General features: G+C 30.1%; 2 protein-coding genes across 2 annotated transcripts; both read right to left on the bottom strand.

Moving 5' to 3' along the window:
- Window positions 1–9,401: 9,401 nt before the first annotated feature.
- LOC124919916 (probable rhamnogalacturonate lyase B) lies at window positions 9,402–12,454 on the bottom strand. The gene is made up of 12 exons (XM_047460285.1): window positions 12,339–12,454; window positions 12,202–12,232; window positions 11,775–12,025; window positions 11,580–11,694; window positions 11,319–11,489; window positions 11,091–11,237; window positions 10,689–10,795; window positions 10,520–10,610; window positions 10,290–10,431; window positions 10,062–10,215; window positions 9,856–9,972; window positions 9,402–9,768 (listed from the first exon to the last, which is right to left on the bottom strand). Exons 1-12 carry the CDS (start codon window positions 12,452–12,454, stop codon window positions 9,402–9,404), a joined length of 1,809 nt encoding a protein of 602 aa, XP_047316241.1.
- Window positions 12,455–19,613: 7,159 nt separating this feature from the next.
- Window positions 19,614–23,165, bottom strand: LOC124920988 (phosphoglycerate mutase-like protein 4). Its single transcript, XM_047461583.1, has 7 exons — window positions 23,057–23,165; window positions 22,649–22,766; window positions 21,936–21,986; window positions 21,758–21,868; window positions 20,826–20,954; window positions 20,492–20,567; window positions 19,614–20,068 (listed from the first exon to the last, which is right to left on the bottom strand). Exons 1-7 carry the CDS (start codon window positions 23,074–23,076, stop codon window positions 19,848–19,850), a joined length of 726 nt encoding a protein of 241 aa, XP_047317539.1. The 5' UTR covers window positions 23,077–23,165; the 3' UTR covers window positions 19,614–19,847.
- Window positions 23,166–25,388: the final 2,223 nt, after the last annotated feature.

The following is a 25,388-nucleotide window of genomic DNA, read 5'->3' on the forward strand; positions in this document are numbered from 1 at the left end:
AAACAAAACAAAGGCTGCTGCACCATACAGTCCTAAGATAAGTGAAAGATCAAACAAAAGAAACCACGACAATGAATTCATATTACCAGCCAAGAAGAATCTACAGCTTCAACAAATAAAAGAAGTGTATGAATCTCTAGTTCAGACACTGCCTGCACAAAATCAAGTGGCGGAGTCATTTCTGCAGTCATCATCAGCAGCACCACCACCAGGACATGTTGATAGCTTCAGGCCTACAGATCCTGGTCACAGCCCTGGAGTTGGTCATTCCCATGGAAACTAAAAGCAAGCTCCTAAAAGGGGAAAACAAAGTGTATGTATTTGGTGTGTCTTTAGTTGCATAATTTGGAATAATTATAGCCGTCAGTAGTATGAGTCTGCCTAAAGGAAGTAGCAATATTTACTTATGGATACCATCTCATGTGGTATGTATCTTCGGAAAAGTATTCATTGATCAATATATTGCATTGTAATTTCATATTTACAGGTTACCAAATGAGTGAGATCTTATGTATTTACCTATAAAAACAAATCAAATGTTTAATTATTTGTTTTGTAGCATTGCCTACTACTACTACGACATACTTGCATCCTTATCATTTTGAATAGTATAGGTACTGAAGCATTTTGCAGTGGAAAAGTTATTCAATGCATGGAAATACATTATTGCAATGCCAGAAACTCCATGCACATAGTTCAGACATTCATACTGAAAGGAAAGAACTGTTCTAAAGAAATACACACATAAATACAGTCACAAAAACATTGAACTAAACCTTCAACCCAAGTGGAATATCTCACATTTATCAGTTTCAAACACTTAAAAAAACCCTACCCTTGGATAAATATAATTGAAATTAGAAATTTCATTCCATTTCATATGAATTAGAATTGATCAAATGTTCTATGTTTGGAGAAATAATACAAAAGGAAGTTTTTAATCTACTTCTTTGTTTGATCATATTTACATTTCTATTATTGTTAGTTAAAATTAAAATATGCAAATCACAAAATTAATATAAAAATGTTTCCCAACGCGTGGACCGACTTCAAAATGTTGTTAGTCTAACATGGCTCGGTGTACCGAAACCTTAACTTGACCTACCAACATAAGAAAAAATTGGACTCACGCATGACCCATTGACAAAGGTTTTACCAATTCTAATTCTATCCTAACCAAACATTCAACAGATATATTTAACCAAGAATTAAATCTAGTTCCTATTCATTAGGTATATACTGGATGATGACCATATTTGATTTCAAAATCTCAAAGAGAAAACATACAGATCAACACAATATGAGGCAAGCAAAGAAAGCATTCAAATTGAGAACCAGGAGCAAGGCCTGATTTCGCTAAGAAAGTTCAGCTCCAAGTTGATTTAAGCTCTTTTGAGAACCTCAATCTGGAGCAATGTTTTTTTTTTTTTTTTTGTATCTTGCTTTCTTTGAGGCTTTTTATGTTTCTTTATACTTCATCTTAATTCATTAACTTGTGACAAATGATGTCGTAACTTGTATTGTAATGATTTGAATTTTTCCAAGATAAATACGACTTTCCCATTTGACGTGGATCAATGAAAAAAATCTCACCTTACAAAAACAAAAAGCATTCAAGTTTCTACTTATTGCAATAGAAGCAAACTAGGTGTCACATGCCTTGAAGTCTAACTAGTAACCACATGCTTTAGTGTACCACATTTTCTGTAATGTATTTGGTGAAATGGAATAAAATCTGATCATAAAATATTAATATGATTGATAGATTGAGTATCATTAAATTTGATTAAGATATTATTACCTAATGCTAGAGGTATTGTATTTATAAACAAATGATCTCTAATATGTAAATGAAATAACATTCTCAACAACAACAATAAAAAACTTTATTTAGTTTTCTACATAGTATTAGAGCTTCTGGTCGTTAGATTTACATTAGACTTTGAAATTCATATCAGGCTATTGAAAGAAAGATGTAAAAGGAGCTCGGGATGAAGCTGCTAGAAAATAAGTGAGATATGGATATAAAAAAAAGCAACAAGTAACGAGGCGGTTCAAAACAAAGTTGTTAAAATCAGAGCAATAGAGTCAAAGATGATGCGATAAAAACGGGAGATAAAGTATAGAGAGCATGAAACAAATCCTACATAGCATGACAGGAAATGAGACATAAGAGAGAACAAATGTGTTGCTATTGTTAAAACCTAAAACTATGTTACAAATCAAAGTCAATCATAGAACTTACTAACTCAAATTTGATGGGAAACATTTAAATATTATATATTATAAGATTATATAAAATTTCATGATATCATATTATGTGATTGAATATAATTAGATTATTAAGATATTATTACCAATTCAATGAGTTGACATTAACATGATGGATGAGAATAATGTTCATGTCAAGTTTTTTTTCTGACATGGTAAATAATATTTATTATAAGTAGACAACTATGTTAATACAAACTTTAACATTTCAAAATAAATAAAAAATTGATAAGGATATTATTGCATTATGTTAGAGGTATTGTATCCTATAATTAGACTATCTCTATTTATGTAAGTGAAATAACATTTATTATAATAAACTTCTCTTTAGTTTCTACAACTTGCTAGAAAATTAATATTTGAAGAACAAGGGCATCATTACCAAATTGTGAATTGGTAATTGAAAAGCTATGAAATGATAGATTTTCAACAATTTCTTTAAAATGACTCCAATTGCTTTCAGACACAAACCAACATTTATGAAAATTCAGTTTCTGAAAATATTACAGTCAGGTTGAGAATAAGATAACAAATTCACAAATTGCAACAGAAAGTGCAACGAAAAACACGAGAATGTTGCATAAAATCATAGAAACGTACACACCAACATACCCACATTGATTTTATTTGTGTCCAAATACATTCACTTGATTTTTAAATTCAGAATGCAACATAAATTTACAGAACAGTAGGATGTACGGGTAAAGAAACTGTACATGGCACTGGATTAACAGCTAACTATGCAAATGAGGCCAAACATTGCAAAAAGAATATGATATCTTGAGCCAATAATATTGGTATACCAAAGGGACAGAGAAGATTCTCTATTATGCCCCAAAGATTCTACCAAACTTTTTAGCATGTTGTATTATAATAACAATCATAAATGACTAAACATACTCTGATCTGTATAGCCTACCCCAAAAGATAATCAAATTCTATTTTAGAAGACTAAAAGTTCTATTTCTTAATTCATTGTAAAGTGGAAGACGGCTGGCTGTGTGGGGCTTCCTACACTTGAGGAGCCAACCACATACAAACCACCAAAAGGAATCTCTATTTTCTATTACTATAAAAAGGAATAAGCAAATGGAGGTTAAGAGTGGAGACCCCAAATTCCAAGTGTATCAGGCGCCTGGATTGACTTATTATAATCAAACAAAAAATATTATAAAAATGCCATGACAAACAGGAGTGGTGCCTCAGCAGTGGTGAATCTGGTGATGGATTCATTGCACTTTTGAGCCGGCCTTTGATCATTGACCAAACTATTTTTCTCAGTGTCCTCTTTCTATGGTTGGAGGGGAAGACAAAAAGAAAAACAATCACGGGATTGCTTAAAATAAAAATTATGAAACAAATAGGAGGTTAAGATTTCTCTACTCCACTAATTTCTAATATGCAGTAAGAGGCACATCGTAAACCAACAACAAAAAAAGCACAAATACACCATTAAAACATACAATTTTACTAGAACAATAATACCAGATATAATTTCAGGATATATAAGATTTTAATGAGATAACCATATAAGTGAAACAAATAAAGAACTTGAGCACCATACAGTTTTAGGTGAGCAGTAGTGTGTAGGTTAATGGAGTATAATTAATCTCAAGTACTTTATTTCGAGAATAGTCTGCACATGCAAATGGTGGATACATGTGAAGGGAGAATAACTTAAGCTTTTAGATAGATCCAAGACTTCAGAAAATTATTTGAGATGCAAAAAATGAACTATTTCAAATTTATATGATGTCAAACAGCATGTATTTGGAAAAATAGATTCTTCAAATGCACCACATACAATAAATAGTAACATGGTTGAGCAACTTACGGGTGATAAAATATTTGGATCAATTTTATGCCTCAAACTTATTACAGATTCTATGTAGCAGTAAAAGATAACATGATGTTTAGAAGGAGTTTAAGGGACTTAGATGACAAAATTTTAATCCAATAATTCCCTCCACTTTTATGAAAAAATGAGGGTGTGAGTGATATTGTGGTAAGTTTATCTGTCAACATGAAATGGGGGTTAAAACAATGGTGTCTATGTCATTGGCCATTCGATTCGTTAATACATATACAAAATGATTCAGCTCCACCATTAGTAGTTCAGTTCTATTTGGTAAACCATAATGGACCATAATGTAGTGAATGAGCATCCATGGTTTGAATCGTGTTAAACAAAAGAATGGAGGTTCCACAGGAAACATAAATTTTGAGATGAAAAGGACAGATCTAGGAAATAAGCACATTCATATTTTCTCACATGTCAATTTTTTTTTTGTCAAATACCAGCTACCATCAAAAAATTCTAAACCATCCATTAAACAATAAATTTGTCCACTTATGAGAAGTGATGACTTCTTGTCTGTTAGTACAACGAAAAGTATTATTTGGTTCTAGTGGTATTCCAAATATAGTAATGAGATTTTTAGTTGTCATGCATCTTGATAATAAAGTAGATGAAATGAGAAAAAATTTAAGAACATAAACTTGTTTAGGAATTTTAACTAATGAATGAAATATGGTCTTGCATTTGTACAGGATTACATGTATCATTGTACCATCACAAAATACTGTGTAAGATCTATGGTGTACCACATCTAACAGCCCTTACCTATCACTACTCAGGTAAGAATTGGCATTTAGCCTTCTTGTTCAGTGACGATTGGAAGCTATACCCGGAAATAAATGAATAAAAGAACATTCTAAGAGAAAAGTTTTGGAGTTGAAAGAATTAAAGACTTTATGTTTTATGCGTTTGCTTCTGTTCGAAAACTTTTTCTCCATCTGTTATTTTGGTTTTGTTTATCTTCTCCCTTCCATACGTAATTCAATCTTGCGTTTCTTTGTAATGAAAAGTTGACATTTACAAAAAAAAACTACTCAGGTAAGAATAAGGAATTCTACATAGCAGTATCAAACAAGGATGAATAGTTTAAACAAGGAAAGGAATGTGAATATTTCAAATATTAAAACTATCATATCTTCAGAACTTAATTATACAACAGTAATCATTTAAATATAGCAGTTTAAACATTAGTGAACTTTAACTTAGGTATACATGCTTTTCTCAAAGAAAAAAACTTATGTACAGAGGTATTTATTTACTTATACTTGTCAAGTAATGAAGATGTAGGTATCCTGAGAGGCATCCTCATAAAGTTAGATTAAGTGGAAGTACAGTATAACCTGTCTATTGGTGCACTTGGATGGTTTAAGGGCCGGCTATAATTAGCTTCAGTTATTATAATCAATTTTTATAGTTCCTAAACCTTGACCATCTGTGAAAAAAGTTGCATAACCAATAGAAATATAAAAATACAAATAATGCAGTATAGCACAGTAAAGGGTCAATGTATAAGAATTTTCAAGCTTCAAAATCCAATTTGAATTGATCATCAGAATGGTCAATAATTGATTTGATAAACTGTACTTACTACAGGAATTTTCCAATAAGTCTAGTTTAAGGAATTATGGCTGAAATCTTGAAAAGAGCAGCTGCACAATAGTATAAATACAGGGACAGTCTAGTGTTTACATATCACTTCTTATCACACAACTCTAATATATTCTGCCTTCTTATTCAAGCGATAAGCATACCATTCAAATATTTCTTTCTCCAGTTATGGTATATATCCAACACATTTACATTTTTGTTCTTATGGTTGTCCTTACAACTGCTGAAACTCGGCAGCTGAACTTAGTTAAAGAAGATTATGCTTTCATTGGAGATGAAAGAATAATAAAAAAACAGAATAACCAAGGGAAAGTGGAAATCTCCAGAGCTATGCCACATAATCTCAATCTTGTAGTTCCTGCTGCAGTTATAGGATACAAAAATGACGTCCAACCTACAACTCCACAGAAAAGCTCTGGTATTGGCCACTCTTTTGCAAATGGACCCGAGGCAAAGCCTATGCTTATGAGAAGCATAAATGATTTTCAACGTCATGCTTTTACAGGAGAGAAAACTGGCAGTAGAAAAATGTCAGAAACTAATGAAGTCGAGGCCAAACATAAGCTTGTGAGAAACATAGATGATTTCCGACCCACAAGACCAGGTCATAGCCCTGGGATTGGCCATTCTTTCACAGGAAAGAAAAATGACGACAATGAACAAATTGCAGAAGCTAATGATGTTGGTGCCAATCATTCTCAAAATGGGAACATAAAAGACTTTCGACCCACAGCGCCTGGTCATAGCCCTGGGGTTGGCCATTCTTTCACAGGAAAGAAAGATGACAGTGAACAAATTGCAGAAGCTAATGATGTTGGTGCCAAACATACTCAAAATGGGAACATAGAAGACTTTCGACCCACAAGACCTGGTCACAGTCCCGGGATTGGCCATTCTTTTACAGAAAAGAAATATGATGATCAACAAATAGAAGAAGCTAATGATATTGGATTAATGCCCACTCTCAATGGAGACAGAAAAGACTTGCAATCCACAGGCCCTGGTGTCTGACCACGTTCTTCGCCAAACAAATGCTGAACAATGCCATAAACATGTAAGATAAGTATTTGTTGCATGTAAATAGTATGCTCTCTTTGCTTCAATTGCAAAATTATTGATTATAATAATAGAGCTATTTTTATAATAATTCTTTGCTTCACTATCTTGATCCTAGAGCTATTATAATAATATATATACGATGTTGTGATAAATAATTTATACATCTATTTAAAAATTGGTTTTCTATCAAGCTATACATTATTTTTGATCCAGTAGAAAGATGTGATTATCTTACTGGGCGTGTTTAGCTCATCCATTTAAATGGATTTCTTTCAGATAAAAACAAGGATTAGTTAGAATGACGTTTGGGAAGAAAACGGTATATATTAGACTAGCTGGTAAAGAAGTTTAACTATTTTGTATTAGTAAAGATGTATAGAGAGTGTGCTATGAAAAAATAGTTTTTATAAAAATGTGATATGTCATAATCTATTTTTGAATTAATGTTGAAGGTCTTAGTTTATTGTAAAAGAATTAGGTAAGTTTGATGAAAGTATTAGTCTATTTTGTCAATACTTATTTTTTTTTTTGTTAGCCTAGCATCTTATGTATGGATAATGACATGCGGAAACTGCACGCCTCATTTGTTTTGGTTCGGGACGTGACACGTATATTGATAAAATTATCTCAAAGCGTAAGGCCCAATTTCTTATTGAAGGGTAAAGTTGTTGACACGAGAAAACAATCAGAATTTTCCCAACTATAGTTGCACAATTCGCATTGGAAGTTTGCCAACTTCGTGTCTAATCACTACAACTTATGGTACATATAAGAGAAGATTATTAGGAACAACCAAAAAACCTGATGCCAAAGATAACATACACTATGCAGTTGAAGGGAAAAAAATTATAAGCCCTCATAATGTGGTTTGATTGTCATTTCAAAGTAGAATAATCTTAGATTCACTCTCTTAGAATGAATGCTAGATTATGGCATGCATGCATGCTAGGTATTCCTACATGATATGAATAAAATATAGAAAACTTAACTTTCAATGAATCACTACTTGATATGAATGCAATTTTTTTCCAAAATACTACTAGGATGATCTCTCTGGTAGAATATAAGTATCTTATGTTCTATATTAAAATGAGGTCTCTTTGGTATTAGGCTCTGTAATCCTGTTCCATAAAATAATCTTGACTTAACCCACTAGGGTGTGACAAGGGTCCTATTTAAGAAACCTTTTCAAATAAGTAAAGGGAGATTTTCAGAAGAAAAATAAAATAAGTGAATGGAATGGGTGACCCAAGGCTAAAATCTATGCAAATGGGGCATACTAACCCCACCTGACCCCCACTAAATACAACCAAAATAGCACTTTTTCAAATCTCTATCATATAGAAATTGTTTTAATGAATGTGTCTGGATAGTGTGAACAAATAGCACATGCAAGACAATAACTCTTAACAATATAAAAGGGAAAACCCACTTCGTTTACCTCAAGTTAAAAGAGCTGTGAACTTGAAGGTGGGCTATTTAGTTCAATTCCTACTGAAATCACCTTAAATGAAGTTGTTAGCATACTCTATATATGGAATAAACCCTAATCTGGAAAAAAAAATGTATATAAAGAGAGATGAACTCAGCATACCAAACAAAACGAAGCAAGAAAGATTAAGAAAACAAATCAATAAGAATTAATAAACTATTCACTAATCAGTAAATGTAATTAAAAATATACCCATTAACAAAAAAAAATGCTCGAAAAATAGTCATCTATTAAATAGAACTTGCTTTAGAACATGATAATACAATAGTTTTAGATAATCAATCATTTGGCGCTTAATGAAAATAGCGACGTATAAAATAGCGCCGGTAAAGGTATTTATGCATCCATGTTTATTTTCCATTTGGGAGCTGATTTTAGTAATTTTTTTAAGATGTTTTTGATAAATTGTATTTTTAAATATTAATATTAAAAGTTGAATATTATTTTATTTTTAAAATCTTAAATATATCATATTTTTAGATGAAACACTTAATTATAATCAAATTTTCAAATTTCAATTACAAACATTTACAAAAATTTTTGATCAGTTATATATCAACCATAAAACAAATGAAATACTTTATTCTAATTTCAATCAAATTCTTAAAGAATTATTCTCTATATATATGTTTAGCATTTAAAATAAGTAATATGCAATTCTAGAGAAGCAATTCAAAATTATTAAAAGGACAGTTAATTTATTCTATTTTTTGAATTTAAAAAACTATACGAACGAAGTCACGAAATCATTCCCTTTAGTTCAACTTAAAACAATGTTTTTTTTTCTCTTTTAAAAGAAGTGTTAAATAACCTTAATAATTTGGTTATCTTATATTTAGTATCTTGACTATATTGATTTAAAAGATGAAGATCATTTACAGGTAATTAAGATATATAGCACCATTAGAGGATAAATACATACATTATTGGAATTTAACATTGGCATATAATGACTTTGGGAAATGATAAAGAATATGTGTATATATATTATGTTACTTTAAATATTGTAAATGTTGGTAAGACATTTCCATGTTATTAAGAACAATAAAAAACAAAAATTGTTGTATAAATATTTTCGACACAAACCATTGCAAGAATTGGACGCAAACTTCATCATTTCCCTATAGAAGGGGCTTCGAGACGGATGTAATCATACATGAGCCCATTGAATGGACTTTTGCCTCTGGTCTGTTTTAGATAGATCACATTCTTACCCTCGAGTAATTGGTCTGCCCCAAAGGAAACGCTATAGAGCCTATAAAGTCCATGAATACCATGTCTTGCTATAACATTTTCGGTTCCAATCAAACCAGTTGTGAAATATGGTCGATCCTTTGCATAATTATTCGCCCGCACCTGTAGCTCAGCCCCGGATGCACCTGCAATTGCCACTACGAGAGTGTAGTTCCCCGTTTTCTCAACATTCTTTAGATCAAAAGCAATTTGCCACGTAGTGCCTTCAAACACATTTTGCGAATATCTTTACAAAAAAATTAGTTGTTAATTTCATAACCATAAATGAATAAATTACTAAATGAAAGCTAACTTATTTAAAAAAATATAGCACCTAGTAACATGAGCAAAGAACCAATTTTTCGAGGAGTCACTAGATCCAATCGTATAGACTAGATCTTGATCAGGATACATATTAGTATAACGATTCCATAGTCCATATTGTCTGTATCTGCGTATATAACAAAAAAAAACATATGTAAGATATATAGACAATCAATATATCTAGTGTTTATTGAATTGAAATAAAAATGTTCTTACTTGTCGAAGTCATTAAACAAATAGTTAGAATGGTATGGATTAGGTTGAGGGATATAAAACTCGGCAGCAGTGCGATCCGGATATCCTATCTCCCATAGAGTCGTTCCGACCCTTGGGGGCTCGTACAAAATGTTGTCTAAATGTGTTTTGGATCCTACATTTAAACATATATAGTTAAATCGGACCACCTCCATAATTACGAATAAATCACAAACATATTATTATTACCTGGTGAAATGGTAACATTACGGTCATATTTGTAATCCCCGATAAATCCAGGGACCCAAGCAAACAAGTTGTAATCTCCAGGTCTAACACCTTCAATAATAAAATTCCCTTCATCATCTGCTCTAGTCCAAAACTGATAACCCTACAAGATTTTTTTTTACAAAAGAAATAGATAAACAAAATGAACAAAGAATTCAATAAATAAAAATAACATTAGTTTAAAAATAAACCTTGCTTTCATATTGCCATGAACCAGCATCCCCTGGTCTAGCCAATCCCACATAAGCATGGGCACCTTGTAGAGTTTTTGATCTAATATATATATATATGTTCAACAAAATAATTAATTAGCACATTCTTCTTTGTAATTAAAATTTTAGTTGGCATGGATTTACGCACCCGTCTCGAACGTTTAATTTTCCGCTTACCGCTCCTCGCTGATCGGAGTGTGGAAAATCTTCAGAACGCGGAAAGTTGTATGGCCAACTTTTTATTTCTTCATTTTTCTAAGAAAATTCAATTTTAAAAATTTAGAATAAAAATGGAGGTAACAAAATTGTTCTAGAGTCTAGATATGAAAATAATTGAATAGAAAAATGATTAGGAACACGACTTTGGGGAGCGATTCGTACAGCGAAAGTGACCTCGCTGTTATACGAAAGTGATTTCGCTGTTATACAAAAGAGACCTCGTTGTTATACAAAAGGGACGAGGTCTCTTTTGTATAACAGCGAGGTCACTTTCGCTGTACGAGTCGCTCCCCAAAGTCGTGCTTCATATCATTCCTCAATTGAATAATACCTGTGCTTTTGCATCTTCCCACATTGATTGAGTTTCCTTATTAGCGTTAAGGTAGACGAAAACAGGACCAAAAACCTTTTTCCATGGTTCATTGTTTTCGAAGTGCATGGCTAGAGGAAGTCCAGTATAATGAGTGCTAACAAACATCTATAAAGAAAAACACAATTATAAATAGAACTTAATATATTATATTTTCACACGAAGTAGCAAAAACTCGATAAGACTCACAGATAGTGCCGTGGGGCCACAATGGGACGTGAGGTCTCGTTTTAGAGGTCCACCAGTTCGGAACTCGTTACTTGGCGTGATTATCCAAAACCCGACTCCTTTTTCTCTACTTATCCATCCGTGCAAACGATTATCTTCATTGTTCAAAGAGTATTCATATTTGTCGTCAACCTATAAATGAATGCATAACATGTTAGTTAGAATATATATTTAATTAATTAGCTAGAAAAAAAAAATATATATAATGTATATGTTACTTGCCTGCCCATTTTTCAATCTAACCGCTTCTGGGTAGTTAAGGGCCTGACCATTGGCTCGCTCACGGCTACTTGGCATTACCTTTTGTATTTTATCCGAAATGGCCATATAATCGAACCTAATAATTTATCAAACATATATATAATTTCTTCCAATATAATTAATTGATTCAACAAAAAAAATATGGCTCTAACATACAAATCCTCGCGAAGTTTGAAGACGATCCTGATCTGGTCAATCCTTGACGCAGAAAATTTGTTTTGACGCTCGAATACGCCGTAAGCATAAAATCCAGAACTTTTGCTGCGCATAATAAACCTTTTATCAATATTTAAAGGAACCTCAACATTTGAATTCCATGTCCTGCTAAATGAAATCTCTATTTGGTCTTCATTATGCTCAATGACCTTAAATCTTGTACCACGAAGCCTGAAATTTTGAATAAAAGTCTTTAAATTATTCATTTCACAATAATAATAATAATAATAATAATAATAATATACCTGTCAGTGGGTGATTTATTTAATTGCCTATCAAAAAACTTAGATTCTTCATCAACATCAACATCAACATCAACATCAACATCAACATTTAATTCATTATCATAAAACATATATTTTCCAGCTTCATCAGCATTCCAGACAACATCCCAATATCTAACAACATTAGTAAATTGTCTAATTAATATAAGATATAAAAAAACATAGTATATATTAATTGATTCTTATTAAGATTAAAAATATGAATTAAGTAAATAATTACCCTCTATTATCCCCACGATTAGTTGTATCAAGTATATTTTCAATGGTACCATATTTAATTCCTGTGACCGCACCTTCTGGGCTTGAAAATGTAACGCTCACCATGCCGTTGGACATTATCACCTACACGCCAATTTCAATAATATATTTTTATAAAAGATCGTAAGTTTAGCTTATAATTGTTAAAATAAAATAAATATTTACCTGGTTACGATTTACATGTAAACTCAGAGACGAGGATGGTGCATCTTCACGGCTCGTGTCATCCCCCAAAATATCTCTGAAAACATATATTTAGTTTGACGAAACTTAAACAACCTTCGCGAAAACATGGCGAAACATCTAAAAAGTATAATGATTACAAGTAATGACACAATTTGTTACAAATAAAACTCAAACCTGTAGTTAGGTAAATAACCGCCATGGCTGCCGAAGAAGAACAATTGGGCAAGAATTATCAGACTCCATATGCATGGTTTCTCCATTTGAAGAATGGAGGTAGATGAAAATGTTTAATTATAATAGACACTGGAAATCCATATATATATATATATATAAAAGTAATTAAAATGTAGGTCATCAAGAAAAGAAAGAAAAAAGAAGAAAAAAAAAGCAATATAATCTGGATGGGTGCAGTAATCTCACCAAGCAAAATCAATGAATCTGTAATTTGATTGAGTCTATTTGATTATTTATTTTTCTTTAATTATTATATGAATACAAATTTGTTTAAATTGTATATTCTTTTATATTAATTAAGTAATTTGTTTATATAGAATATAGATTAGGACATAATTGGATGGAAAGTCTCCTTTAGTCAACGTAGGCATGACACCATGACTTTACCAGTCAAAGGTTTTGTTCGATAAAAAGAAGTAAGATTGTGAATTTTTTGTATTGTGATCAAAAGTTGTATATGGTCAATTTTTTAGTAATATGACAAGTTTAAACATTTTAAGGGAATTATTGGCATAAATTTTGAGAATTATAAATATACATCAATAGTTAGATCAATTTATTTAAATTAGTTGTGATTACAAAAATAAATCTATATTACAAATATACAAAAAGAATTTGGGAGGATTTTCTCCAATAGGAAGGGCTCCACTAGAATGAAATGAACTAAAAATTTAGATTTAGAGATAGTAGTTCGTTTAAAAAATAAGATTTACATAATTGTTTAAAGTAGTGAAATAAGTTTCACTGAAAAGATTTAGAGATAGTAGTTCGTTTAAAAAATAAGATTTACATAATTGTTTAAAGTAGTGAAATAAGTTTTACATAAAGAGAAAAAAAAAACTGAAAAGGTAAAAATTAATTTTCTCATTTTTCTTTTCATTACTTAGATTTGAATTGAGATGTAGTGTTTTTTTCAATGAGATATCATGTTTAGTTGAATCGAATTTGACGTCTCAAAAAAAAATAAAAAAAAATAATATATATATATATATGCTTAAATTTATTTTGTTTAGAGTTGTGGTTAATTTGAATATATATGAGAGTAAATAAATATTTGGGTCGGATTGTGGGTTGACTCGCCCATAAACATAAAACAGTTAAAAATAAAATAAAAATTAATATATGTATATTTCAAACTTTCAACAAAAACAAAAACAAAAATAAGTAAAATATTTTAACCAACTAAATTAATTATAAAATTTTATATTTTAAATTTTACACAAAATTTAATGAATGTTCCACATTATTATTAATAATAATAATAATAATATGACGTTATAATCTCTATATCATTAATTTTACATAAATATTTTTTTATTATATTTATATATAAATAAAAGCTTAACTTATTAAATCAAATATTATATACATATAAATTAGAAATAAAAAATATATATAAAACACAAAAAAATTATTTCATACTTTTTTTTTAAAAAAAATAGGAAAAATATGATATAAATATTTATATATAAAAATAAATAAATATGTAACAATATATCATTATTATATATTGAAAAATAAATTAGGATATAAATATTTTAATTATAATAATGTATATAATAGAAAAAAATAAAAATAAAAATTATTTTATTTAATAAATTTATATAATATATTGAGAAAAAATAGGATATAATAATTATATATTATTTTTATTTAATATTATGATATGAGATATAATTATTTTTTTAGATTTTTTTTTGGTATAAATATAAAAATTTATATAATATATATAATTATTCAAAATATAACTTACAAAAATATATATATATATATATAATTATTAAATTATTTCAATAATCATGAGTGATCTAGTGGGTTAATGTGTTAACATTTTATATTTAAGACTAGGCTTCAAATCTCTCTAAAAATAATTATGTGTGTGCGATGAAACGGAATCGAGAATATATGTCGAAAGGTGTAATCGAATGTTGAGAATGTCGGCTTGAATAATGCAAAAATTGGTAAGAAAATCTAAAGATTTGTCCACGGAGGATGATTCAGTGCATAAGATCATGTTGAAAGGTGTAATGTAATGTTGGAAATGTCGGCTTGAATTAAACATTATAATAAATATTGGTAAATTTACGTGGAATGCACACGTAAAACATAAAAAAAATTCCACAACAAAAATTATTATGTACTCAACTTGTTTCATACTTAATAAATAAAATAAGAAATTTTTATTAATTTTATTATATATAATGTTATATAAATATCATTATTACAGAAAATATTTTTATTTTATATTAGGATAAGAGATATAATTATTTTTATTATATTTTTTTTGGTATGAGTACGAAAAAAATTATATAATATTGTAAGCATAAAAATTTGGCATACCATATTTTATAAATAATATTATTATTTTTAATAATATTAAAATAATATTTTGAATTTTTTAATTCAAAATAACTCAAAAAGAGATTAAAGGTCAAGTTAGGGTTAATTATTGGGATAAGTAAACCCTAATTAGAAAAATTAAATGAAAATTCAAAAAATAATTTGAGGTTATAATAATTTACCCAAATTAAATCTAAAAAGGGATTAAAATTATTTAATTATGATTTTAAACATAAATTATATATAATTTATGACTTAAAACAATTAAATAAATACCTCAAAATACCCAAAAATAAAAATAATGGACATAGTTTTTGTTATGTTTCCAAAAATATATATTTTTTTGAAATTTTTGGTGAAAAAAAACGCAAGAAAAGATTAAAATTCGACTTCAAATAACCATTTTTATTAAGAATAAAATTGATAATCGGGTGCAATCAAAATTATTTTTAATTGATGCTGCAAGATCCTCAACCATCGGATCAGCTCTAGATTTTCATCAAGCGCTCAGGAATCATCCACGCAGCTCGTTGTAACGAAGCAAGCACGCGCCTGGATCCACATCAAATCAAGTAACGGAACGTCAAATTCGTTAGCTGAAAACGTCGAATGCAGATGGAACGCAACAGAACGCCAACGACACATTCTAAGACAAATCAAAACTTTGACGTTTTGATCATCTTCTTTGTAAGCTGCAACAGGCTGCAACGATCTCTGACGTTTCTTCTAGAAGGGTTATCTCCTTCGTAAGTTAGTCTTATCCTTTGATTTTTCTTCCTACATGTTCGTCTTATCTTCGTGATCATTAACCATATAGCTAGAACTGACACTTTTCCCTAGAACTATAGGCGACCACAAATAGGATAAAACTAGGGATAAACTACAAAATCGACGAATTGAACTTGAATTCTCCTACCTCGACCGACCTAAAACTAGTATAAATAGTCCCTAAGTGTTTCTCTATCAATCCATCAAACAATCAACTCATATAATAATCAAAATCAAGGATTTGAATTCTGGCCAAGAACTGATTTTTGTGAAAATCTTCTCCGACCACCACAACTCCGACCCAGGCTTCTAGAAAGCTTCCAACAGCTCCTATGAGTGTTCTCTAACTGTTGGTATGAATCGAGAACCCGTGTAATTCGATTTATGATTGAAAATTACTTTTTTTCTAAGTTTGATCGGGTTGATCTGTTCTAGGTTTAATTATATGATTTCTTTGTTTAGAATCATTCCTTAGATACTGTATGAGCTTTCTGTTGAAAGAGATTCGATCAAATAAACTAAAACTCAAAAAACAAAAATTTGAATTGAAATTTTGGATATTTGAAAATTCATTTTCTTTAATTTTAATATTGTTTTTTATTCAAATAGTTGCTAAACATGTTTGTAAACATGTTAGGATGATTTTCAGATAATTGTAACATCATCCCGATCATGTTTGATCCAACTGTGTTTTTGAAAGAAAAAAATGGATTTTGATTTAATCTTCAAAAACTGTTAAAATGATGTTATGATGTTCTTGTTTTGATTGTGTTCAACTATATTCATCATTTCAAAGCTAATGGAACAAAAATCAGACATTAAAATTGTCTAATTTGAAAGATCCCAAATTTTGACCTAAAACTAATTTTTAAAAATTAAGCTTTGTAAAAATTGAATGATCGTGATTTAGGTTAGGGCTTTTGTTCTTCATAATCACATAAATTATCTACGGCTTACAGATCATGATCCATTATCTGTATAAAAAGTTACGGCCTCTGTAATTTATGACCAAATCAAGAACACTCGGTCCCCGAGGACTAAGTCTTGTAGGACCGGGATCGAAGAATAAGACCGAGACTAAGGACTAGTGTTCTTGAGTTAGGACCGAGACCGATGAACGATGTTCATGAGGAAGGACTGAGCAATTCCATTAGCCTAGGACCTCTTTTTCTAACATAGGACCGAGCCTCCTCTTAGCTAGGACGAAGTACCTCTAAACCCTAGGACCGAGTACCTCTAACCCTAGGACCGAAGTATCAGACCGGTAAACTAGACCTGAGACTAAGCCTTCCCAGCCTAGGACTGAGTAGTCCGAGTTCGGGATCGAGCCTCCTAAACCCAAGACTGAGCCCTCCGGACCCACAGACCCTTACTTATAAGCCCTGGTCCAGACCACCCTAGTCTAGACCAAGTCCGTCTAAGCCCATATCGACAAAACTGAACCCAAACCCTAGGACTCCGGTCTTAAGACCTATTTGTTTTCAATTTTCAAAATCCAAAATTATTTTTGTAATTTTGGAACTCCAATCTATTTCAAATAATCCCGAAAGGTCAGAATATGATATTTAAATATTTTCGGGATATTTTCTACACCAATATTTTGGTTAAGGCCCCGTTTGAAATTTATTTTTAAATTCTGACGTTTTTTCTGTTATTCTTCATGATTTTTACTTAGTATTATATCAATGTAATCGTAGGTATGCCCTTCTAAATAATTTTTGTATAATTATTTACGCAATCTAAACCTATCATTGTTTAAGACCCCGAACTACTAATTAATGAACATATTTAGTTAATTATATTTTAAAATTTTAATTTAAATACTTTTATAAATTTATTTTACAATTTTTATTTTAAAATAACATTTTATTATTCTTTTATTTCAGTTTTTTAATTAATAATATATTAAATATATATAAATTTGGTTATTAAATAATTAAAATTATTATAAATATAAAAATTTAAAAACTTAAATGAATCAATTATATAATTTTGTAATATTTTTATTTTTTAAATAAGTATATAATAATAAAGAATAATAGACCTAACTAAAACTTTAATTTGATCGGTAATATTATGCAAAATTCAATTTTGATGAATTTTTTTTCTAAATTAGTTTTCTTCCAACCTATTATTGTTAATTTATATAATTGGTATGTTTTTAATTCTTTTTATGTTTTCAAACTTTATATATTCCATGAATTTAAAAATATAGATAAATATTAAATTTGAATTCAATTTAATTTTACAAATTAAAATCAATTCAAATATTTGAATTCAATTTAATTTTACAAATTAAAATCAATTCAAATATTTAAATAATAATATTTTTATTTAAAATATTTATATATAAATAATATTTTGTATATATCTTTAGTCACGTACTTATCATTTTAATTACCATTCATAATATTTGGTAAATATTTTTCTAAAACCACTTTATTGTTTTTGATTTTTTAGTTAGATTTTATAAATATTATTTATAAATTATTAATATTTTTATATATAATTCTTAATTTGAATTATTGAAAATTACTAGTACAACTTAAAAAAAAAACAAAATTCTCATAATTAAAATTAAAATAAAGCCATAAAGGTTGCTTCTAACAAAAAAAAAAAGTGGACAGTAGTACTAAAGTACAAGTTGTTTTCTACTACTAATTTTAAATTGAGTTATCTTAACATTAAAATAAAAACAAAATAAAAAATTCCAGTAGGTTAGTTTTTTATATCTCTATAAATAGTAAGATTGGATGCATATATAAAAACAAATCTCTCACTACTCCCCCAACCCCAAGTTCTTGAAAGTTACTTTTTTTTTAAACAACAATTAATTGCAATAATGGAATCTTTGAACACATACAAAAGTGATGGTTAATAATAATAATAATAATAATAATAATAATAATAATAATAATAATAATAATAATGTTATATCACAATAGTCACACCACTTGCATTAAACTAAGACAAGAGCCATATAAAAAGTGTGAAAAATTACCGATTTTAAAGGCATATCGAAAATACCGTACCGCAATATATCGAAAATATCAATATTTAAGGTATACCGAAAAAAAGGTAAGGTATGATACCATACCGAGATTATTAGTACGGTAAAGGTATGAAATTTTTAAGATTTTGGTATATCAAGATATACCGAAATAGTATTTATAAGTTAAAATATATATAATACTTATAAGGAAATAATTAAATATATTTGATATTAATTTAATTATAAAAATATAATTTTTAAATAATATCAAAATATAATTATACTAAAATATTATTCAATATATGCCATCTCTACTTTATCAATGAGATTGATTTTTTTTAAAATTAATATGTTTTTTAGGTATGAAAAGTATAATACCGATATCATACCGAAATTAAGGTATACCGAAATCAAAGTAAGGTAAAGATATGCATTTTTTGTATACCGAAATTAAGGTATATCGAAATCAAGATATACCGAAATCAATGTAAGGTAAAAAGTATGCATTTTTCGCATACCGAAATTTTAGGTAAAATATAAAGTATGAATAAATCCTACCTATATACCTATTCAACAAACCTTCTAAAAGCCTGTTTAAGAAATGTTTGAAAAGTCTTAAAAATGGTTTCCATTTTTTTTTAAAAACAACTAAAAGTTAATATCTATTCACTACCATGAAAAGGTTTAATGCCTGAAATTTTTGTATCAATTTGTGACTCAACCAAAGAGTATAAACGCTTTGACCTAATATATGAACTAATTTTATCAGAGTATATATGGTGAATGTAGAGGCAGAAACAGCAAAAAAAAATACCCAATGTAGATCTAATTCGCAAAAGTAAAAGGTAAAAAAGGAGGTATTTGTAAGGATGCATCTTCTGCCTTCATGGTTTTCATATAGTTTTTCTATGTTTACTACTCTTTATGGTTGTTGATAAATGGTGATGGATTTTAACCTGAGTTTTTATCTCCACCAAAACCTGCTTCCAGGAATTCAGTTTGCTTGAGATGAGTGACATCGCACCAGTTTTTTATGGTCCACGAGCCTCCTTTGGTGATATGGAATACATTCACTGAAGTGTTCAGAACTTTCCCACACTTCACAGTTGATACAGATCGCCTGTACAGAGCTCGGATCAGGCCTCCGTGACTCACCACAGCCACTCGCTCCCCTGAAAATGGATTATACAACTCAAAGTAATCAGCCCTTTCTCCAAATTAATTATAAACATCTATATTTACTGACATATAAAAGGTATCTTGATTAGTACTCAGTGTCCATATCTACCATTAACCACTTTTAAACTTGGGCCTGATTTGATCTAGGGATATTTTCAAATAAACTTATTTAATATATAGGTTATTTTGAAGGTAAAAGGAGATTAGGGGGTAAATATTCTTTTAAAAAAATATAGACAGTATTTTGGTTAAAGATTTGGGTAGATTGTTGATTAGATAATGAGTTATTCGAAATTAATCTCAAATAATCCAAATCAAACACCTTTTTCAAAAAACCGACATCAAACAAGGCCCATAATCATATAAAAATGGGACTAAAAGAGGCATGAAAAAATCCTGTGGAATGTGAAAAGTACCAATATGTTTGTCAGCAATTTTCTGCAGAATAGATGTGCCGCGATCATAAAGCTGCTGAAGACTTTCACCACCTCCCTGAAAAATATTTGCAGCACAAGGTATAAATTTGAAGTAGTAGTTTACAGTAAGTCGGTTTTGGAGCAAAAAGAAAAAATAAAGTATAAAAAAAATTATTTTCTTTTGTTTTTTGAGTAAGAAAACACGGTTTCTTATTATTTACTTTGAAAGTATGCTTAGAGATTAAGGATAAAAATGTGAAGACAGATGCAATTACTAGTTTTTAGATCTGAACAGAGATCCTAACATTGAAATATTACCAAAGAGAGTACTTACAGGAATTTCCTGGTCACGGGGAGAAGAAAAAGCTTTATAAGCTGCTGGACAAACTTCAGGGGCAGCCGCATAAACAGTGCCCTGGAGATCTCCTAAATGTCTTTCACGAAGGTTTTTGTCCTTAATTACCTGGAGTGAGTAACACATAAGATCTCAAGATAAAATGCTTTTTACCATCAGAAATAGCAAGATCCAATTCAAGTTAAAACAAGTCCTAGGATTTTGTAACCAGAGTACAAATAGATATATATAGACCATTTCCATTTCTTGCTTGAATCGAATTTCATAGGTGTGATCATCTCTTGCTAACTTTTGATAATATGATAAGAAAGTCCATCAAAATAATATTGTAATTACTATGTTGCATTTCATGATGTAATTGAATGGAGTTATATTTTCACTTTTATAAACAACAGTTTGAACAGTTTACAGTAGGTCTTTACACTATCGAGAAGGGTAAATGGGACAAAACCGAAGTTATCTGTATCACATAAAATAGGAAGGAGGGAGGAAAAATACAATCAAAATTTTCAATTTATAGTTCCAATAGTAACGTTTGAAAGCATCTTGCGCTCTTTTTCAAAAAAGTTAACCTTTTTCAAAAAAAAAATTATAGTTCCAATAACAAGAGATTTCTTTAATTTTGATTCAATATTCAAATCTACCATGTCTATAAGATAGTAACAAATAGCAAATAGGTTAGTAATGCTATTGTGAAACATTGAAAATAATCTATAGTTGAAAGCTGTACACTAACATTACAAAACTATGACTGTGTACATGATTTCAACTGGATATAATGGCTTAGTTTCTTCCCAAGGTTTTGCAATGACAGTATATAGAGAGATTAAAATGGCCCAGGTAAAGAACTGTTTCTAGCTAGTGACTGTTAGAAAACAAAATGGAGCTAGGCATAATATTTGCATACATACCTCCCCTACACCACAAATGCTGGCAATCCTTTCAGCTGTAACAAGGGCCCTTTTCAAATCAGATGAGTATACAGCAGAAAGCTTACTCTCCTTGGATAAGCGATTAGCTACCTTTAATAAGACAAGTTCTAATAAGATGGAATCCAAGTATTGACAATAATCTTGTGATACTACTTACTGCCTCTGCTTGCTCTTTCCCAACATCATTTAGCTCCACATCAAGGTGCCCCTGGAGATATAAGTGAAAATAGAAACTAGTCTAAGACAGAGATAAGGTTCCATGAGAAGATGCTACTAGTAAGCAGAACCAGAAAATTTTCTATTAAAAATGTTTTATGACAGAAGCACATTCAACACTAAAGTTCTTTTCTAGGGCGTTGACCCCGTAGTCATGACCCCACCTCAACTTAGGACTTAGCGAGAATCGAACCCGAACCCGAGACCTTTGATCTCTTAGGCAAGAGTTGTGGGTTAATCAACACTACAGTTCTACAATTGTAAAAAAAGGCAAAAAGAAAAAAGAGAAAGAGAAAAGATTAAAAGATTAACGAGGGAAAGTTAAGATAATATCCTCCCAAACCCTCCCAAACATGTGGATAAAAGTCAGACAAAGAAAGAAATCTAGAGTCTCCAACAAATCAGGAATGACTACAACAAACTAGCTAGAAATCAGGGATTTCAATTGAATAATTATTTTCTAGTTTAAAAACTAGGTCAGATAAGACCTATATAAACTGTAATAAGCAAATTCAACATTCATTCAGAAAATCAAAAATCAAAACAGAGAAGCAGATAAGACAATCTTCTCCACTGTTTTCCTCACATTTATATTCCACAATTTTGATAACAAGAACAAATCAGAACAAGTAAACATACAAAACAAAAACTAACCTGAATCTTTCCACAGGCATTCCATTCAGTTTCTCCATGACGTATCACAACAATTTCAGCATAAGCCAATTCATCAACTTCAGATTTCTTACCGCAACCATTCAACTGAGTCAGATCCCTATCACAAAACAAACAAGCTCACATCAAGACAATTTGGTGATCTATTAGAGAGCAGGAACTGAAACTTGTAGCCATCAATATCAAGACCTCAAACCGAGGTTAAGTTTTTAATTATGTCCTTAAACAAGTAGAGCATTCCACAGTCTCGTTTCCAAAATGGAAATTTGTCAATGAGAGAAACTTTGATCCATGCAATAAGTACATTTTGAACATACAGTGCATACATACATGATACATACTGATAAATATATCCTTAGAACTGTAAAATGTTAACATGTTTAGACTAACCTTGAATCGGAGTTCGCCATTGCTGCTCAAGCAAGTTCAACTGAAAAGTTCGCCTGTTTAGAGAGAGAGAGAATGGACGGCGCGAGGAGGAACAAGAATGGTAATCTGTTACTTTTAAACTTCTTTGATATTGTGCTCAGATCTTTATATTTCACTAGGCCTTGTTTGAGTAAGGTTTATTAAGAATTAAACCCTTTATTTCATTCTCAATCATTTCATATTAAATATACATATAATATTTTAGTAATTTAACACAAATCACTTCTAAATAATTCAATTTTCATTTAACAACATTTTTTTAAAGTCAAACAAGACCTAGGTTATGCTCGATATGGCGACGCGAGGGTTTCGATAAAAGGCTTCGAATTCTCTTGGGCCGGCCTTGTTCGAAACCTCGTTAGGAAAATCATTTCGTTAACCCAAAATAATTTTGTTTGATGTAGTCGAAACCCAAATATTTGGATAAGGGTATAAAAAATAATTTTATTGGATTAGCATATATGGTAGGGTGGGTTATAAAGTCACTATACATTTAACTTAGTTTGAAATATCTATATATATTATCTTGTTTGAAATTATTCGTACTAATAGTAATTTATTCCATAAAAGGCTGACGCGAGGGTTTCGATAAAAGGTTTCGGATTCTCTTGGGCCGGCCTGGTTCGAAACCTTGTTAGAAAAATCATTTCGTTAACCCAAAGCCTGGTTCGAAACCTCGTTAGGAAAATCATTTCGTTAACCCAAAATAATTTTGTTTGATGTAGTCGAAACCCAAATATTTGGATAAGGGTATAAAAAATAATTTTATTGGATTAGCATATATGGTAGGGTGGGTTATAATATCACTATACATTTAACTTAGTTTGAAATATCTATATATATTAACTTGTTTGGAATTATTCGTACTAATAGTAATTTATTCCATAAAAGGCTGACGCGAGGGTTTCGATAAAAGGCTTCGAATTCTCTTGGGCCAGCTTGGTTCGAAACCTTGTTAGGAAAATCATTTCGTTAACCCAAAGCCTGGTTCGAAACCTCGTTAGGAAAATCATTTCGTTAACCCAAAATAATTTTGTTTGATGTAGTCGAAACCCAAATATTTGGATAAGGGTATAAAAAATAATTTTATTGGATTAACATATATGGTAGGGTGGGTTATAATGTCACTATACATTTAACTTAGTTTGAAATATCTATATATATTATCTTGTTTGAAATTATTCGTACTAATAGTAATTTATTCCATAAAAGGCTGACGCGAGGGTTTCGATAAAAGGCTTCGGATTCTCTTGGGCCGGCCTGGTTCGAAACCTTGTTAGGAAAATCATTTCGTTAACCCAAAGCCTGGTTCGAAACCTCGTTAGGAAAATCATTTCGTTAACCCAAAATAATTTTGTTTGATGTAGTCGAAACCCAAATATTTGGATAAGGGTATAAAAAATAATTTTATTGGATTAACATATATGGTAGGGTGGGTTATAATGTCACTATACATTTAACTTAGTTTGAAATATCTATATATATATTATCTTGTTTGAAATTATTCGTACTAATTGTAATTTATTCCATAAAAGGCTGACGCGAGGGTTTCGATAAAAGGCTTCGGATTCTCTTGGGCCGGCCTGGTTCGAAACCTCGTTAGGAAAATTATTTCGTTAACCCAAAGCCTGGTTCGAAACCTCGTTAGGAAAATCATTTCGTTAACCCAAAGCCTGGTTCGAAACCTCGTTAGGAAAATCATTTCGTTAACCCAAAATAATTTTGTTTGATGTAGTCGAAACCCAAATATTTGGATAAGGGTATAAAAAATAATCTTATTGGATTAGCATATATGGTAAGGTGGATAATAATGTCACTATACATTTAACTTATATTTAAATATCTATATATCTATATATATATTAACTTGTTTGAAATTATTCGTACTAATAGTAATTTATTCCATAAATATCTATAATCATGAAATGTTATAGCAATGTTTTTTCTCACTCTCACTCTATTTTTAGATGACATTTTATGTTTCACTTCATTTTGAGACAACGATGTTGCAGACTAAAAAAATGATCGATCATCTTTAGACGCACATGTTCTCTTCCATCTTCTTCATATGCATCCAATTCAAAACAATTCAATTTTTTTTATGAAATCAAGTACGTTTTAACTTTATAGCGTAGCGAAATAGTGAAATATGGCGAAACCCGAATGTTTTGAATCGGTCGTCCAGACCAGGACCTACACCAAATTGGTGACAATTCTTTAGTGAGAAAGAATAGAAAGTGATAATGAATTTAATTTGATTTCAATACGAAGTTAGTTTGTTAGTGTCGTAACT

Source organism: Impatiens glandulifera, chromosome 1, assembly GCF_907164915.1.
Source record: "Impatiens glandulifera chromosome 1, dImpGla2.1, whole genome shotgun sequence".
Taxonomy (NCBI): domain Eukaryota; kingdom Viridiplantae; phylum Streptophyta; class Magnoliopsida; order Ericales; family Balsaminaceae; genus Impatiens; species Impatiens glandulifera.

Excerpts from the sequence above, each read along its gene's own strand:
- LOC124920988 (XM_047461583.1), bottom strand. The coding sequence starts at position 23,076 with ATGGCGAACTCCGATTCAAG. Across the intron at positions 22,767-23,056 it reads ATGGCGAACTCCGATTCAAG|GGATCTGACTCAGTTGAATG; the intron begins GTTAGTCTAAAC and ends GTTTTGTGATAG. Across the intron at positions 21,869-21,935 it reads GGAAAGAGCAAGCAGAGGCA|GTAGCTAATCGCTTATCCAA; the intron begins GTAAGTAGTATC and ends GTCTTATTAAAG.
- LOC124919916 (XM_047460285.1), bottom strand. The coding sequence starts at position 12,454 with ATGTCCAACGGCATGGTGAGCGTTACATTTTCAAGCCCAGAAGGTGCG. Across the intron at positions 11,695-11,774 it reads TTCAAACTTCGCGAGGATTT|GTTCGATTATATGGCCATTT; the intron begins GTATGTTAGAGC and ends ATAAATTATTAG. Across the intron at positions 10,796-11,090 it reads GGGAAGATGCAAAAGCACAG|AAAAATGAAGAAATAAAAAG; the intron begins GTATTATTCAAT and ends GAATTTTCTTAG.